The 19,215-nt window shown below is 42.0% G+C and overlaps 1 protein-coding gene across 2 annotated transcripts in view; it reads right to left on the reverse strand.

Annotated features, from left to right (window-relative positions):
• Nucleotides 1-19,215, reverse strand: part of pax3b (paired box 3b) — a 41,705-nt gene that overhangs the window by 2,113 nt on the left and 20,377 nt on the right. For both annotated transcript variants that reach the window (XM_030337272.1, XM_030337271.1), the window contains exons 5-8: nt 19,198-19,215; nt 18,241-18,400; nt 17,150-17,349; nt 2,359-2,554 (exon numbers count right to left, since the gene is read on the reverse strand). The exon at nt 19,198-19,215 is cut by the window's right edge and continues 182 nt beyond it. In XM_030337272.1, coding sequence (XP_030193132.1) covers nt 2,359-2,554; nt 17,150-17,349; nt 18,241-18,400; nt 19,198-19,215 — 574 coding nt within the window. The remainder of the gene's footprint in view (nt 1-2,358; nt 2,555-17,149; nt 17,350-18,240; nt 18,401-19,197) is intronic.

Here is a 19,215-nt window from a genome sequence, read left to right on the forward strand (position 1 = left end):
CCCACTACAATCTTGTCTTTAAAAGGAAGCATACATTTGCAGAGCAAAATGGTTTAGTATTGGGTCAGAAATGCGATGATGACCAAACCTGACACAATAATAAGATTATATATTGTTAGGTTTGGCATTATTAATTATTGGTTCAGACAACTTCTAAACCAAGTCCTTAATTGTATATTGCAAGAGCATTTTGAGTTCAACCTAATTTAATGAAATGGTGTGATTTCAAAATCTATAAACCTTAAAAAATTGTCTATTTTTCCTTCTCCTTCCACAATCTATCACTCTGTCTCTTACTCTGTACATGTATTGCAACCAAGCAGTACAATTATTTTTCAGTTAATATTTTAACGTGTAAAAAGTCCAAAATTATATAAAATTTGTGCTTGGATTTCTACTTAATGTGAAAACGACATACTTATTTTTAACTAATAAGACACATCTGGCTTTTAACAAATCTATTTTGTTAAAAGCCATACAAAACTATTTACAAATCACTGTGCTCAGATTCCAACCAAGAAGAAATGGTTAAACAGACCCATAAAGCAGATGTTTCCTTGAAAAAGCAAAAACAATATTCTAAAACCACTACTATTTTAATTTCAGATGATAAAGTCGGTAATGCTAATGTTACTCATAAATATTTCATCATTATTGGTCTAAATATTTAAATATTTATATATATATATAGGTGTAGGCTATATTTATAGGTGTAGGTATATATATATAGATAAATATATATATATATATATATATATATATATATATATATATATATATATATATATATATAAATATTTTGATATACTTCCAGATTAGCCGCCCTTCTCTGAAAACCCCCCACATCTTGCAGGACCATGTACACTCAAGTAGACAGGAAGTAGGTTGGCAAGGTACATCTTAGTACTATATAAAGCAGGCCTGTCGCATATATATATATATATATATATATATATATATATATATATACTATATATATATACTTATCCGTTTAATAATGTAATCAAATGCTCACACACTAGCTGCTTTCAGACACACGTGTAAGTCCTGATATTCTCCTGATGGGCCGTATGTGTGAACAACATATCCTGATATTTGTACCCTGAAAATCATATAAATAGTACTACCCCTGAGGTAGTATTCTCTCAGTAGGACATTTAAATGACCATATATGTGAATGAGGAGTACAATATCAGTATTCCTCACACCACTTCAGTGGGCGTGTTGATGACGCTTCTGCATGTTATTGAGTGGCCCCCTAAATGATAATCATCCTGTTGCCTTTTGTTCGCTGAATGTTTAAAAAATATTAAAATGTTAGCACTGCATTTGTGGTGAACGCTAAAAGATAGGTCTTATCATAACCCTAAAAGTACACATCATATAATAAAACAATAAATCTGTCCACAGCCGCACGTGATAGGAAATGTTTTTTTTATTAGTATTACTGACAACAGTCAGTGGGGCAGAAAGTTATAGGGTCCCGTCCTTCCACTCCCTGTTTTCTCAGTTAAACACAGAAAGCAACTACAATTGTCGAAGTGTTAGTTATATGTGAAATGAAGCAAAAAAATATGCTCTCTTTCTCTGTTGAACCAGTCGTTCGTGACACCTTTCTTCTGCGTCGTTTCTTCTATTTGTCTTTAACTCATGCTCCAATCTTTCATCGATCGATGCTTCGGATTTTGTGGATGCAACGGAATATATGATGCATCAATTTAGCAACATTTCAGATGATCGCGATGAGTTCTGCCCGTTCTGCCTCCATTTTGTCTACGGTCAAACAAACTACAGTGACAGTGGCCACACTTATCCGTCCTCTTGCGAACTTAGACCCTACGTCATATCCCGTCCCTTGCAAGCCCACCCCCCCTGAACCCCCAATTGATTCTACTGATGTCTAAATTACATTGATGTCCACCTATAAAGCATTAAGTGTGAATCACCCTCAGGGTAGAATCTCCTGATATACAAATGCGCCAAAAATGTGTGAAAACGGCTTATGGGTAGAAAATTATTATGCTTTCTTCATAACGTAAGGAGGAACATAATAGTATAGATAATAGTTGAACCAAAATGTTGAACTATTATCTATACATTTTGCCTATAATGTTTTGCCTTAAAAATTATAGGCAAAATGTTATCATATTATGCGCTCAGAAATTTGTTACATTATCGACTGGGGTTTCCACATTATTTATTATTACATTATGCGTTTATCGACACCTCTCTAATGAATGGCGCAGTCTTTCGAAGTAAACAGACGCGTGAAGCCCTGTTTAAGGCCTCCGTTCGGTTGCTACCGTCATTGCATATTCAGTCTCAGTCCGATAAGAATGTGTATCGTGTAGACCTTACCTTGTCCATACTGGCCATACTGGTAGGAGGCCACGTGGTCCACGCTGTAGGCCCCGTAGGAGGCCGGGCAGTAGGTCTGGGAGCTTGGCGTGGAGACCGACCCGCTACCCAGGCTGCAGTTGGTGGGGGGCGGGGAGAGGGAGTATTCGCTCTGGGGCTGGAGGGGTGTGCCGCCGGGGTTCAGGAGACCCATCACCTGGGGAGACACACCCGCATGGTACCAGTGGTTAGCCATCAGCAAGACAGTCTGGCCTTGGAGGGCCAGCTTAAAGTGGCCTAAAGGAGGGTTTGGTATCAGATTTGTAATAAGTAGGCTGGTATTGTATGTGTTTCTTGACCAGGCCTCGGATATAAATAATATTATGCTCACTATTGGACCAAATAAGCACATCGTGTATCATCACACACACACACACACACACACACACACACACACACACACACACACACACACACACACACACACACACACACACACACAGACACGTGCACCCATACACACACACAAAGAAAATCTTCCAGAGAGAGAGAGAGAGAAAGATAGAGAGGGAGAGAGAGAGAGAGAAAGAGAGAGAGGATGAGGGGAGAGAGAGAGAGAGAGAGAGAGAGAGAGAGAGAGAGAGAGAGAGAGAGAGAGAGAGAGAGAGAGAGAGAGAGAGAGAGGCTAGCACCAAAGAGGAAGAATTAGGCAATTTGTCTCAGACTAAAGGCTCCACTTATCCTGAAGTTGTCCGGGCCGCCGCCCAGGAGGAGGCCGGTGATAAGAGATGTGCTGGAGATAGCGATAAGGGACACAGCAGGCTCCAGAACCATGGAATGAGATCCAGCCTGCTGACCTGCTCTTCATTAGAGCTGTATAATCACATTAAGGGCGCGGGGGGTAGGGGGGAACAACGGAAAAGAGCCGCTGGTTGAACCGTCTGTGATTGGGTCAAAACCAACCTGAAAACAAACCCCCCTTTCCATATGTGTGCATATATTCACACACATACACTCTTAAGAACAACATCATCTATCCGTCATCAATTAATTGTTCCCAGAATGCGGCGGTGATGAAGAGAGACAACCTGACACGTCACTTTGACCTTCGGCCACCTAAAAACTCCTCATATCCACTTTACCTCTGCAGCCACTCTGTCTCTCCTCTCTCTCTCCCTATCTCTATCCTCGCTTTCCTTTCTCTTTCTCTCCCTGTTCCTCTCACTCTCTCTTTCTCTCTCTCTCTCTCTCTCTCTGAGTGTGGACCCCAGGGCTCCTCTGGCTGTCCTAATAAGAAGCAGGTTCATGCTACTCTTTGGGCCCTCTTGGCCCTCTAAGTGACATGTTATTCTACATCCACACACACACATGGTGCTGCTTAAATAATTTCCCAACCACGGGGAAGGGTTGGGGGTTAAGGTTTGGGTTGAGGCGGACTTGAAAGAAGGCGTCCATGTTGAATTGGACCAGGAAGTTGTGCTTCCAAGAGACATTTACCTTTAAAATATTAAATATAAAGCTGTGTTCCCAACTCCCCATATTCTCCCTCCCAGGGTTCGAATTATGGGGCGGATGGGGGGGTCTGACCCCCTCGAATGGGATTTGGACCCTCTTAAAAGGGACTAAAACGACAGTTTGGGGGGTACTGAAATACTTGATGCGTGAAGTGTTTGGTTATGTTTTATTTCTCAATCTGTGCTCATCATGCAAGGAATAATCATACGATTTCAAACACCCCTTCAGTGGACTGTACCTTTCTGCTCCTTCAGCTTCTTTGACTTTTGTTTACTTGACAACACTCGACAATTGCTCCAATACGAAACAAGTACTGGCAGCGATGCAGGTTTTGTGTGTTTGTCGTTACCAATAGAGCCACGTGGAGAGCTACGGTATCAAGGTGGAGTTTCCTTATGAGTTGTGAAAAAATGCAAGTCGCCTAAATTCGTTTTTTTAGCCCAGTTGTTGTTTGAAGTGTAGCGTAGCCGTTTGAAGCTGATAATCTTGTTCAGTGTTCACTATTGTCAGTCACGTCAGTTAGCCTCCTGCCCAGATTCAGCGCGCTGCTGCCCCAACCTGCAGGTCACGTGAATGAGCAATCACGAAAATGCTCCAATAATCCTTTCTTGGTGTTGTTTGTTGTTTCCCCAAGATATCAGTTAGCATGTGTTTCTTTCTTCAGAATTAGCTACCTGGCATAGGCATTTTATACAATTTCTGAAGAATGTACCTGGCATAGGCATTTTATGCAATTTCAGAAGAATGTATGCTACACACTTTAACTTTGTAATGATGTAGTTATGAATATAGAGGCATGGCTTTCTAATGACGCCATCGCCCACCCAGTGGAAATACTGACCCCCCCGAAGCTGTTGGGGTAATTCTCTCGCTCACTACAGATCTCTCTCTTTTGAGAGATGAACTCTCTCTCCTATAGTCTCCTATGCGACTAAAGGACACTTGTGCTCTGTCTCTGTCCTGTGAAACATAACATGAGGCTATAGGACACTGGTGCTCTGTCTCTGTCCTGTGAAACATAACATGAGACTGTAGGACACTGGTGCTCTGTCTCTGTCCTGTGAAACATAACATCAGAGTATCAGTCACGATTAGCCTGAGATTGTGTGTCTGAGTGCGTTCCATATGAATATGCTCACTACTCTTGTCACGTCTAGACCCTACGTGCTAAATCTTTTTTTTATTTAAAGAATGCATACGCTGCGTCTGCGCACATATTACAAATGGAAAACGTGTTTATTCTGAGTCGTATATAAAAGCTCATTGCATAATGACGTTGTGCAATGCCATGTAATGTTACGCAGAATGCGGTGGTGATGAAGAGGATCCGCCTGACACGTCACTTTGACCTGCGGCCACCTTTAAAACGCCTCATATCCCACTTTACCTCTGCAGCCACTCTGTCTCTCCTCTCTCTCTCTCCCTCTCTCCCTATCTCTATCCTGTTTTTATTTAAAGAATGCATTTATTTAAAGAGTGCGTCTGCGCACATATTACAAATGGAAAATGTGTTTATTCTGAATCGTATAGGATAGCTCATTGCATAATTACATAGTGCAATGGCATGTAATGTTCCCAGAATGTGGCGGTGATGAAGACAGACCACCTGACACATCACATTGATCTGCGGCCACCTTATAAATGCCTCATACCCACTTTACCACATGCGCAGTCCTGTTTTTATTTAAAGAATGCATAGGCTGAGTCTGCGCACATATTACAAATGGAAAATGTGTTTATTCTGAGTCGTATAGGATAAAAGCTCATTGCAGAATGACGTAGTGCAATGTAATGTTACGCACGTGTAACGCCTTAAAAAAACACACATATGTATATATACATATATATATACAGTATATACATACACATATGTATATATACATATATATGTACAGTATATACATACATATATACATATATATATAATATATATTTGTATATACACCCAAGTGGGTGCTACATATTGGTGGTGGTTAGTGAGGTCCCCCCTTCAAAGTAGGCGTCTTTTTAGTGTTATTAATTATATTATTCTTCATGTTTAACCTCTGATTTTCTTTATTCCTAGTCTGTTTTACATAGTTTTGAATGATGACTATATGCTCTGTAAGGTGACCTTGGGTGTCTTGAAAGGCGCCTCTAAATTAAATGTATTATTATTATTATTATATACATGTATATATCTGTTTTTAGTGATCGGTTCTTGATATTCACCTTTGGGCCATAGTCCCCCAGACCCTCTGTCTGAGGGGCCTCACCGCGTGGTGTTTTGGTTAAAGAGAGGAGTTGACTTGCATGGTGCCGGTGTAAACAAGCGTTGTGTGGATGTAAGCGGAGCCGACTGCCTGGCATGTGTAACACGGAGGAGTTCAGGGATACGCTCAGGGGAGGAGGGGGACCAGAGTTTGTCCCCAGCAGGGATGGAGAAGCTGGGTTTAAGACACACTCAAACACTCAGACCGGGGCCTCTCTGAGTTACCGCCAGCGGACCGCGCTCTGAATGGTGAATTGTATTTTCGAAAAATGACATTAGGAATTGACTTTTTCCAGACACAGATGTGCTCCTCGTGTAACTTAAGATGTTAAATAAATATTGATACTGTCGATTGTTAGAATTGAAGTCTTAACATAAAAAAAACAATGTCATTTTATTTAAGAATCCAGACATTGGTTGATGGAAGCCTTTTAAAGCAAGCGATGATCTAATATGTTCACTTACAATCCTTACTTTTGAATATTACATTATATTATTAAAAAATATATTTGACATAAAAATATCCTGACTCTGTCAGTCTTACCCATTTGCGTGTGTGTATGTGTGTCTGTGTGTTTCTGGGTGCGTGTGTGTGTGTGTGTGTGTGTGTGTGTGTGTGTGTGTGTGTGTGTGTGTGTGTGTGTGTGTGTGTGTGTGTGTGTGTGTGTGTGTGCAGTGTTGGTGGTAACGCGTTACAGTAATAATATTACTTTTTTGGGTAACGAAGTAAAGTAACGCATTTCATTTAAAATATCGGTAACTACACTACTTTACTAGACTATTGTAACGCGCTTTCCTGCGTTACCCAAGCCGTGTTTGCCTGCGTGTAAAGTTCTGATCTGTTGTGGTGCGTGCATGCGTGCTGCCTGTGCGTCTGCAGCGCCTGCTCGCCTCAGCACGTTGCCATAGCGATCGATTTGAGTGACGTAGCTGCTTGTGCGAAGGAGCGTTCAAGTGTTGGAGCGCAGAAGCAGTAAACGGTTGTAACGAGATCGAATAAGAACGCACATTTTGGTGCCTCATAAGGAATGACGGTGCACTGGATAGACAGCATTTCTTTAAAACTTGAGAAGGCTGCTCTTGCTTGCAAGAGGGTGAGAGGAAGACAAACTTACAATGTCATAGCTTGCGAAATAGATCAGGTTCATTCAGCCTTTGGACCACATAAAGTAACAGCATGTGTCCCCGCCGCTTAAGTGCATTTCTGTTTTAATTGTATGGGATAAAGTGACCTTTTTATATTTTCCATTGACCACTTAATTTTTGTTCTCATGTTTCCCAAAGCCTGTGTTCTGAAACTCGTGTGTTGCTACTGATTGACCTCACCATAGCCTACTTTATCCGGTTGTTTGTGGATTTTACAGTGAGGCATTTCTTTGTGCAGACAGGGATATTGTTCTTTCATATGGTTTTATATGCTATTTTGTATAGATTTATACAATTGTTTCATTGTTTATTGAATGGATCCTTATAGCCATTACTGGTAATCCTGGTGTTATGATTATGTGTGTTAATTGATTTTAAAAACTGTTTGTAAAAGTAATCTGGTGATTGAATTAAGATAATGGTTCTAAAGAACATAATGAGACTAGAATGAAGCTTTTGTTTGACAGAAAACCAGGACAGGCGTGAATGCATAAATAAAACATTAGTGCGTAAAGAACATTTAAGTACCAGTCTAGCTGCTCTGTTCTGAAGAAGTTGAAGTTTGTTCAGGTCAGACATAGTTGCAGCTGACCATATTATATGACAGTAATGCAGATGACAAAAAACCAGAGACTGTATGACTTGACCCATTAATGAAGATGTCAAGTATGGGGAGCACTTCCTGACCATGGCTAAGCCTCTTCCCATTTTCATTACAATCCCATCAATATGGTCGGACCATGACAGTTTACTCTCCAATAGCATGCCAGGTAGTTTTGCTTTTTCAACTTGCTCAATGGGTATTCCTGACATTGATAGTTGAAGCTGAGGGTCGTCAACTAGCATGTGCCTGGAGCCAAAAATAATGCATTTTGTTTTGTCCGCATTCATTGCTAGTTTGCTTTCTTTTACCCAGTGAGACACCCTCTTAAGTTTCTGTTTTAAGGTATTTACTAGATAATTTAAGGTAGGGGCCGTACTGTACAAGGTTGTGTCATCTGCATATGTAACCATATTGGTGTCAGTTGTAGCACAGGGAAGATCATTTGTCAAAATAATAAAGACTAAAGGACCTAAGCAGCTTCCTTGGGGCACCCCGCAGTGATTGTACTTGCGTTCTGATAGGCTACCATTAAAACACACTCTCTTTGATCTTCCTGATAAATAGCTCAACATCCAAGCAAGTGCCATAGTATTAAAATTAGTGCTGTCAGTTAAACGCGTTATTAACGGCGTTAACGCAAACCAATTTTAACGGCGTTAATTATTTTATTTAAAAATGTTTTGTTTTTTTTTGTTTTTTTGGCTCAAAACAAAGAAGCAGTAGCCTGACTGCTATGTTCAAGGCAGTATGTTTGTATTTTCATCGTTTAATTGCACTATAGGCTTTTTTTTGTATTGTCCTGTTTTGATCAGTATATGCCAATGTTGTTATCAATAAAAAAACATTTGCACAAGGCAAGCCGATGCACTTATCCATGTTGATAAGAGCATTAAAATTAGAAAAATTAATGGGACAAAGAAATCAAGGGATATTTAGCATTGAAAAAACATTTGCGATTAATCTCGATTGCTCGCGATTAATCGTGAGTTAACTATGGCATTAATGTGATTAATCGCGATTAAATATTTGAATCGCTTGACAGCACTAATTAAAACCATATGTTCTCAGTTTGGAAATCATTATGTCGTGGTCGACGACATCAAATGCTGCACTGAAGCCAATCATGACTGTGCCAACCATATTCTTGCTATCAATTTGTGACAGCAATCATCAGTTAACTGAGCTAGAGCAGTTGAAGTTGAGTGACCGAAAGCATGCTGGGAAAACGAGAACAGTTTATTATTTGTAAAATAATCTTGAATTTGCTTGAAAGCTACTTTTTCCATCAGCTTTCTAAGAACTGGAAGTATGCTAATCGGGCGACTGATTTTACCAGTGAATTCTTTATTTTTGTCCTTGGGTAGGGGGATGACCTTGGCCTCCTTCCAAACTCCAGGACAGACTCAATGTCTTAGAGACATATTAAATATGTGGCAAATTGGAGCAGATACATGGCATGCCGCAATTCTTAGCAGTTTGCCATCTAGCATGTCCGTCCCGGCAGGTTTATACATGGCAGTGATGAGAACAACTTCTCAATTTCAGAAATTCACTGGTACAAAATCAAATTGACAGCTTTTACCCTTCATCATATGATTTTCAATTAAAATGCATGAGGAGGAGCCATCAGAAGGCGTCATGTTTCCTCTCAGATTTTCAACCTTGTTTGTGAAATAATTTTTAAAATATGTGGCAATTTCCATTGGCTTAGTCAGCTAAGCTCCATCGACCTTTATAAATGTATTTTGACGTGTAGTTGATCTTCCCATTATTTGATTAAAAATTTTCCACAACAGTTTTCCATCATTTCTAGAGTCATTGATCTTGTTCTTATAATGTACTTTTTTAGTATTCCTATTCATTTTTTAGTTACACGATTTCTTAATTTACGGTAGATCAACGTGTCAGAAGGTAGACCAGAAGAGTCAGCCAGCTTTTTAGCCTGGTTACGTTGCTTCATGAGTGCTTTGAGCTCAATCCCTATCCAGGGGGCGCCATTGGCCCTGACAGTTGTCTTTCTAACAGGAGATAATAACCTCATGAATGTACTCAAAGCAGCTTCAGGATCCTCCTCAAGACACACAGTTTCCCAGTTAACATGTTTCAATTCATCTATAAATCTTGCCTCATTAAAATGTTTAAAATACCTTTTATGTATAATCAAGCTAGGAGCTTTAGGGAGCTTGGTTTTCCTTTTAATTGCGATTAAGTTGTGATCCGTAAAGCCAAGTGCTATTGATAATGTCTTTGTACATTTATCAGGAACATTCATGAATAGGTGGTCAATGCATGCGGATGATTTTAACCCATTTCTATTTATGGTTGATCTGGTTGGTAGTGTAATGGTCCGTGTGAGCTTATAGGCATTAGCTACAGCCATAAGTTTATTTTAAAGCGGGCACATGCTAGAGTCAGACCAATCAAAATGAGTGTCCCCAGTAAATTATATCTCTCTGTTTTCATCACTAGATTTATCCAACATCTCGCAGATTAAATCCAGGTATTTTATATCGGCACTAGGTGGTCTATAGCAGCACCCAACAAGTATGGGTTTGGTCTGTGGGAGGTGAACCTGAATCCACAGGGCCTCGATATCTTCCATCATCAAATAATTTCTTACTTTAACAGGAATGTGATTCTGCACGTACAAAGCTACACCTCCACCATATCTTGATATATCTTTCCTACATAGTGTGTATCCCTCCACAGCTAATTCAATATTCTCAAAAGAGGCATCAAGATGGGTTTCAGATATAGCCATAATGTGTATATCATTTGACTTCATTACCATGCATAACTCAGGGATTTTATTTCTTAAGCTACAGATATTCAAGTGAGCTATCAGCAGGCCTTTGCCTGGTAGATTAATATTAAATGAACCCATGATGAAGTGAGAGAGCGATTTATGACGTAAATTGCCTTTCAGCATTGCTGCAACTGCAGCAAGAAACAAAATAATAAAACCTTTTGTCTGTTATTATAAAATTATAAAAACAAAAAGGTATCATTGGGAAACGTTGAGTGACAGTCATTATGTGTGTGAAATGGTCCGTCAGTATTAGACACAGAGGTCCTACCTCACCTCAGATAGTAGCCTACCTCAGACATCGAATCTGTGAAGATCACTAAAGTCATTAATGACCATGACTTTTCCGTCTTCTGTAGTCGTCGTACCATTCAGCTTTAAAATACAATACAATACAATAAACACTAAGTGATGATAGGGCTATGATGTTTGTCCATGTATCTACAATAAATTAAGAAACGGGAAAGTAAAGTAATAAGTAGTGAAGTTACTTTTCAAATGCAGTAACTAGTAAAGTAATTACATTACAATTTACAGAAGTAACTAGTAATAAGTAACTAATTACTTTTTTGTGAGTAACTACCCAACACTGTGTGTGTGTGAGAATGTTTGTCTGTGTGAGCTTAAAATACTCAGATGATTTAGTGGTTCAAAACACAGGTTTTTTCTTTACGCCACTTTTCCTCAACTGTACAGCTGTGATTTTAAACGGCTATTGAATGCACAATCTCATCCGCTTCATTCTGGCATCCAGAAATAATTAACCTTCTCCACCGAATCAACGGCTTTAGAGCCAATCAATCCACTGAGACGGCAAATTGTTTTTTTGTGGAAATAAAACATCAAATCAAATGGACAAAGGCGGCATAGATTGAGCAATCTTATTAGATTTACAAAAAAAATGACACTGTCTATCATCAAATACTCATTTTTTAATTTCTCAACCAGTGTAGTTAACTGGATGAGATCATATCTGTCAAATAGAGTTCAGTGTGTAAGGGTTAGTAGTGATACATCACCACCCCTGAGAAACTAACTGGGTGTACCTCAGGGATCTATCCTTGGCCCTATTCTGTTCAGCCTTTATATAAATGACCTGCCATCAGTATGCACTTGGTGTGAAGTTCAGATGTATGCTGATGATACAGTAAATTAAGTTCATGAAAAACCAAAGCCCATGCTGCTGCCAAACTCAGTCATACAATGGTACATGTATATAAGGGGCTTGCTGACTCACAGTTGTATCTCAATTTAAAGAAGACAGTCTGCATGGTTTTTATCAAGACTAACACTCTATTTCAATGTGAACCCAAGGTCTATGTGTTTGGGGAGGTCATTCAAACAGTTACGTATTTTAAATATCTAGGTATTATCCTTGACACTTCTCAAAAACCAAGTGAGAAAGGTAACGCAAATAACTAAATACAATCTAGCCAGCTTCAGATATATAAGGAACTGTCTGACAACACCGGCAGCAAAGCTCTATATGAATGATATGATCATTTCCCACTTAACATTATGTATGATGAGCTGGATTCAGGTGAATAGCACAACATTAAGGCCTGTTTTATTACTTCACAAACAAGCGCTTAAAGTTTTGGAAAGCAAAACCCAAGCTTTACCAACCCTATTACATCCTTGACAAATGTAACTTGCTCAGCTGGGAAAATATTTAAAAACACACTGCCTCACTTTTAAGATTATCAATGGCAAGGTTCCCCGCCACTCTGCACTTTTTTACAGCAGAGAAAAATCCAAGAGCCGAACCACAAGGTCTGCTCTAAGAGGGGACTGTGTAGTACCTCTTAGGTCCAGCTCCTTTGGTCAATTATGATTCTATGTGAGAGCCTCTAAAATATGGAACCAATTGCCAGTGGAGATTAGAAATTGCACCTTCCACCATACATTCTCCCACCGTCTTAAAGGGACACTTCACCAATTTGCATTAAGCTTTGTATTGTTAGAAACCCAGTCATATTTTTGAATGGTCTTGCATAATTCCCTGATTTTCCCCTAAGACAGGAGAGATCCGTATCTACCTCTAACACACCTGCTTTAAATGACGCAAAATTACGAAAACTCCAAAACTACAAGCACTCCTCATTTTCAAACCCGCCTAGGGGGTGGGACCCACTGACGCTACTGACCTATTAAAGATCAGTGCCAGTGGGTTGGACTTAGGGGTGTATGTTATAAGGTGAATTTGCGCTACGGTATGGATTTTGACAGTTCCATGTGACCGGTGTGTCCGGTAGATCACACAAGCGCTAAAGAAGCAATGATGTAGTAGGCTACCAGAGACGCAGTAGTTTGCTCATAATATCATCCGGCGCACACAACTTTTGGCCGTGTTCTATAAGATATTCTAGAACACTCTGGGAGAACCGGCGGGATACCTGGAGCTCTATATCTAAATACATCGATGATATAATGTATAATATAACGGCCAAAAGCTGTATGCGCCTCTGGATGATATTACGAATAGACGACTGCGTCGAGTTCTCCGACGTCTCTGGTAGGGATGGGCATAATTAATCGATGCTCGATAATCGATCGTTAAGAAATGCGTCGATCAATTTATATTGTTATCGATCAAAAGGACGTTGTGTTGCATACTGTGAGTCTTGAAGCATTTAATTGAATATCACTATGTGGGAGAAATACCACCCTGTCGACTGGTGGAAAGTGAATGGAAGAAGGTTCCTGTCAAAGTTAGCGCGACAATACCTCTGCATCCCCGCAACTTCGGTCCCGTCAGAGCTGGTGTTTTCTGCTGCTGGACTGACAGTTACAAGGCTGCGTTCGCGTCTGACCCGCGAGCATGTTAACATGCTTATATTCCTAAACAAAAATATGTAGGCTGGAGTTATGCTATGGACAGTAGGGACAGTCACCACCGTATGTGAGTCGCTCTTTTTTTTCTTAATGTGTTGTCTCTCGCTCCGCTTTTCTTTCGGCTTGGTGCCTCTTGGAGTCGTTACATTTAGCCAAAACTGTGATATTTTAGCAACAAGTTCAGCCTTATATATGTTCCAATAAGGTATTGCTTTTAGATAGACTAGTTCATGCAATTGTTTGTAAATGGGTGGCTCATCTTTTTGTTGCGAGCCTTTTCCGCGCGCCGGCTGCAGCCTATAGGCATTATATGTCGGCCTTTTTTCCCCCGTTTTTTCAAAACAGTTATACCGTTTAATGCCCACTTTTAGCCTACTGCCTTTGTTTGATTATTGTTGTCCGATAAGTTGGCTACTTATTGTAATTGGAATAGGCTACAGATTTAGTCTTGTTGAATCGTTTCCAAACCTTTAAGAGCGCTTGTAGGCGCATTGTTCGGACTTTACGAGCGCCGCATAGGCCTATAACCTATAATGCCTGTATTTATTATTTTAAACTGTTAAACAGTTGTAGGTCTTCAAGTTAACTGTATTGTATTAATGTTGCCCCATACATTATTGTTGGAATAAAGATTTCATTGATAAAAACATGCTGCATTTTCTACCAACGGGAATTTCAATATAGCCTAGAAAAAAGTTAATGATTAATCGATAATTGATCGATAACTCTAGCGATGCTCGATCAAGGAAATTTCTTCAAATGCCCATCCCTAGTCTCTGGTCCTTCCACATCAATCTGAAGTTGCGTTTCAATCTGGACTTCAGAGAGTCAAAGCCAACGTTTCTTCCCCAATTCCTTCTACACCCTGGCTGAGAATCAATACACGAGTCTTATTTTGTAAACCCGCACCCGCCCGTACCCGAATTACATTCCCCACCCAACGAGACCCGCTATAAATTGATACCGACCCCCGACCCGCACCCAAAGGAAAATTAGACACATTAGACGGAGCGCCAGGGATTTACACCATCTGGTGTTTGTCGTGGTGCTTTAGATTGCATGCATAAAAAGAACATCATCTACTGTAGACGGTTTTAGTTGGCTCCTCCGCTCCTGAATAACATATCCAGCTCCAGAGAAGTCTCGCTCGCAATCGTAAAACCTGCAACCAACCCACGCTGTTCAGGCGTCCAAACCGACCCGCACCCGTGTCCGGGTCTGACACAGTACATTATTTTTCACCCGTTTCATCCAAATTGTGCGGGTCACCCATTGAGTACCCAAACTCATGCAGGACTCTGGTCCAGATAACCCCCACTACGAGTTTCAACTTGTTGTCGAAGTAACAGAGACGTCCGAGAACGCAACGGAGTCTTTAATTCATAATTTCATCCATACGCGCACACAGCTTTTGGCCATGATATTATATATTGTATTATATTATATTATATAGATACCTATATATTATATAATATTATTTAGATATAGAGCTCGGGGAGTCTGCAAACGGAAACAATCACTTCTCCTTCATGCTGCAGAGAGTGAACGCTGATTGGCTGTTATGTTATGTCCCTCAGGGAGTGAACGCTCATTGGCATTCTGGGAGTTGTCAACTTCAATCCTCAAGTGCCAAAAAAGTCACTGTCTGCATGTTTTCGGTCAAGGAGGCACAAAATCTGAAATTTATGTTACGGTGACAAAGAGCTTTCTTCACGCAAATTGTTGTTGTTAGAAAGCATCTCTTTACTTAAAACACAGCTCAACTGTCGAGTCACTTGCACAACTCCAGCCTCCCAGTCTAAAACTCTGGCCCTCTTAAAGAGCACCAGAATGGGTGTGGCTCAATTAGCCCACGAGCCACAGCTGCGGACTATCACGGCTAACCAGCCAGACAGGAGCACGTGAATCTTTTAAAACATGTTTAAAAACAGTGAAGATGCCATTCAGATCTTCACATTACCTTCCCCCTCTTTTAAGCTTGCAAACACAGTTACAAGCGCATTAGATAAAAAAAAGGTAAAATATTGTGCAAGACAGTCATTTGTGCCAAATAAACAGTTAAAAAAGTCTCCGGTGACCGCCCATCTCCATTCCAAGATCCCTCCTTCTTGGCGAAACACTGCACTCTTCGCAGTAAGTCCTCCGCCACTGCTGTTCTGCAAAGGCTTGGCAATAGCTCCCCACATGGCTCACGTCAGCAACAAGGAGTTACCGAGCTATTCCTCCTTCAGGCTTTGGCCAACCCCACAGGACAGCAGTTCAACTTCCCCAGTGATCTCCTCTCCTAGCAGGACTCTTCGTCTACCTGCTCTTCTTCACCGCGGTCCACCACGAAGCTCCTCGAACAATGTTTTTCGAAATGTGGGTCCCCTCCACTTGGCTAGAGGAATATCCCACCACTGCCACCAAATGTGAAAAAGAGCTTTCTTCACGCAAATTGTTGTTAGAAAGCATCTCTTTACTTAAAACACAGCACAACTGTCGAGTCACTTGCACAACTCCAGCCTCCCAGTCTAAAACTCTGGCCCTCTTAAAGAGCACCAGAATGGGTGTGGCTCAATTAGCCCACGAGCCACAGCTGCGGACTATCACGGCTAACCAGCCAGACAGGAGCACGTGAATCTTTTAAAACATGTTTAAAAACAGTGAAGATGCCATTCAGATCTTCACAGTTACTAATCCACTACATATATGACCCACTTTCAATACAGATTCATGTCTCCTCCAGTGAAATTCTCAAAAATGTGAACACCTTTGATAGTATTTAAGCTGGGTTCATTTTTGTCTGTTGCTATGTATTGTTGTAGCTGTCCTTTCTAACCTATGGTGGTTTGTATGAATGGTTATATGTTTTAATGGAGCCAGTCTATTGGCATCATGCTATACTGTTGTTATCTACTGCTGTGTGTATTCTTTAATGCAAACAGCACACCCATTTTTTTTAACCATCCTGTGCCTAGCTTAACATTTTGCCAAAGGACTACAGTTGAAAATTAGGCTGCTGGCTAACACTAGCACATCAGCGGTTGAATCATGTCCAATTCAGTAACACATTGTAGACTAAACATTATGTACACTTAGATAACCATGTTTTGTCTTTGTATAAAGACCTCAGGAAGTAGCTTATGGATCATATTTCCACCTCTTAAGATGTGAATTGAATGTCTTTTATTTTAGGCCTCCATCTATTCTTCTTGATGTTCAGTGTTGCTGTTTTACTAGCTGTCAAATTCTTTACCTCATCAAATCAGTACAGACGGTTGTTAAAGAAGGTTTTGTTAAATGAATGCAGTCTCGTTCTGCTAGGCTATGACATGATAAATGTATGTTTGTGTCCACTTAGTCATCCAAATAATTTAAATAGAAAATCCCATTCCCTCCAGTAGTCGTCTAAGATGAATCAGCACTATGAAAGCATTACTGTCATAGTATTTGACGTCGATTGTAACATCTACACGTCTATAAAAGCGGTGTGGTTTGGCCCTTTGGCCCTTCCCTGCGCGGTGGGTGCATGAGTGTGTCAACATGTTGTCCCCTTCACAACCAGAGAGCGGTCTAACGAGCTAACCACATAAAGAGTGCACGCCCTGAGAACCACGGCACAAAAAGCTGTTTCTGCTCCGGGACCTGAACCCCCTGGGTCCCTGGCGCTTACCTGCGGAGGCAGTACGCTCCCCAGCGGGGGGTTCATGGGGTTGGGGGGGCCCCCGAAACTGTCCGAGTAGCCAGAGAAGGAGTGGCGTGCGGGGGCCAGGCAGTAGGCCCCGTCCCCCTGCCCTCCTGCGGAGCCCTGGTGCCCCGAGGAGGGGGGCAGCGGCTGGGGACGGTGCACCGTGCTGGGGAGGGGCTCGGACCCTGAGGAGGACACCATTGGTTAAAGACCAGGATGGATGATCTGATGACAGTATCACACACATAGACCACCACAATATACCTGTTTAATCTACTGAAGTTTACACTGTATTAGATGTAATATTATTGTATATTATGCATTATTCATTAAGTTTGCATTTAACGCTATTCATTTAATACTCCAATCCAATACAGAAATGCAATTTAGAATTTAGTTAATATCCTAATGTCATGACCAGGTGGGGGTGGGTGTAGTACCTGTTGCTAGGTGGGGGTGGTTGTAGTCCCTGGTGCTAGGTGGGGTGGGTATAGCACCTGGTGCTAGGTGAGGGTGGTTGTAGAACCTGGTGCTAGGTGAGGGTGGGTGTAGTACCTGTTGCTAGGTTAGGGTGGGTGTCGCACCTGGTGCTAGGGGAGAGGGAGTGTAGTACCTGGTGCTAGGTGGGGGTGGGTGTAGTACCTGGCGCTAGGTGGGGGTGGGTGTAGTACCTGGTGCTAGGTGGGGTGGGTGTATTACCTGGCGCTAGGTGGGGGTGGGTGTAGTTCTTGGCGCTAGGTGGGGGTGGGTGTAGTACCTGGTGCTAGGTGCGGGTGTGTGTAGTGCCTGGCGCTAGGTGGGGGTGGGTGTAGTACCTGGTGCTAGGTGCGGGTGTGTGTAGTGCCTGGCGCTAGGTGAGGGTGGGTGTAGTACCTGGTGCTAGGGGAGGGGGAGTGTAGTACCGGGTGCTAGGTGGGGGTGGGTGTAGTACCTGGCGCTAGGTGGGGGTGGGTATAGTACCTGGTGCTAGGTGCGGGTGGGTGTAGTACCTGGCACTAGGTGGGGGTGGGTGTAGTACCTGGTGCTAGGTGGGGGTGGGTGTAGTACCTGGTGCTAGGTGGGGGTGGGTGTAGTACCTTGTGACGGGGATGGGTAGGGGCTGTCAGACTGCTGATACAAGGGGATCCCGGACATGGCTGAGGGCGGGAACCCCCCTGGGATCAGCTGATTAAACACCATGAGCTGATTGGCTCCTGCCTGCTTACGCCAGCGTGCTCGCCTGTTGCTGAACCAGACCTTGGAGAGAGACAGCGCCGGATCAGTGTGCTAACAGACGCTACGCTACATCAAATCGCATTCACTATCTACACAAATACTTTGTTTCTGGAGGTAATATATGTATATTCTGAATGTTGTCGCGTGAGGACGGGGTGGATATAAGAGGTGTGTGGTAAAGTAACTAAAGGGGAATAGGTTCACTAGACATCAATGAGCTTAAGCCTGTGCGGGACTTGTCCCTGTCACTCCGACACTACCCATGTACACATACACATAGGAATACACATATGTCCCCATATAGCTGCCGTTCCCTGCTGGGACCCACTGCAGAAGTGCTGTAGGCCGAGGACCCACCAAATATTGTCTGCAGTAAAATAATATGAAAAGAATCCATTGAATTCATATCTTTAACTATGTATGCTGTTCTTCAATACATTATTTCACCTAACGGTTCAAACATACAGGCCTGTAGCCCTACATACAGGCCTGTAGCCCTATAGACAGGCCTATAGCCCTATAGACCGGTCTGTAGCCCTACATACAGGCCTGTAGACCTATAGACAGGCCTATAGCCCTATAGACAGGCCTGTAGCCCTACATACAGGCCTGTAGACCTATAGACAGGCCTATAGCCCTATAGACAGGCCTGTAGCCCTACATACAGGCCTGTAGCCCAATAGACAGGCCTATAGCCCTATAGACAGGCCTGTAGCCCTACATACAGGCCTGTAGTCCTGCAGGCTTCAAAAGGTTCTTGTTGGAAAGAGGTTCCTTTCTCCTGCCACTGCGACCTGCAGATGGATAGCTCCACCCACCTGCACGCGGGCCTCTGT

This window comes from Gadus morhua, chromosome 16 (genome assembly GCF_902167405.1).
Source record: "Gadus morhua chromosome 16, gadMor3.0, whole genome shotgun sequence".
NCBI classification, from domain to species: Eukaryota; Metazoa; Chordata; class Actinopteri; order Gadiformes; family Gadidae; genus Gadus; species Gadus morhua.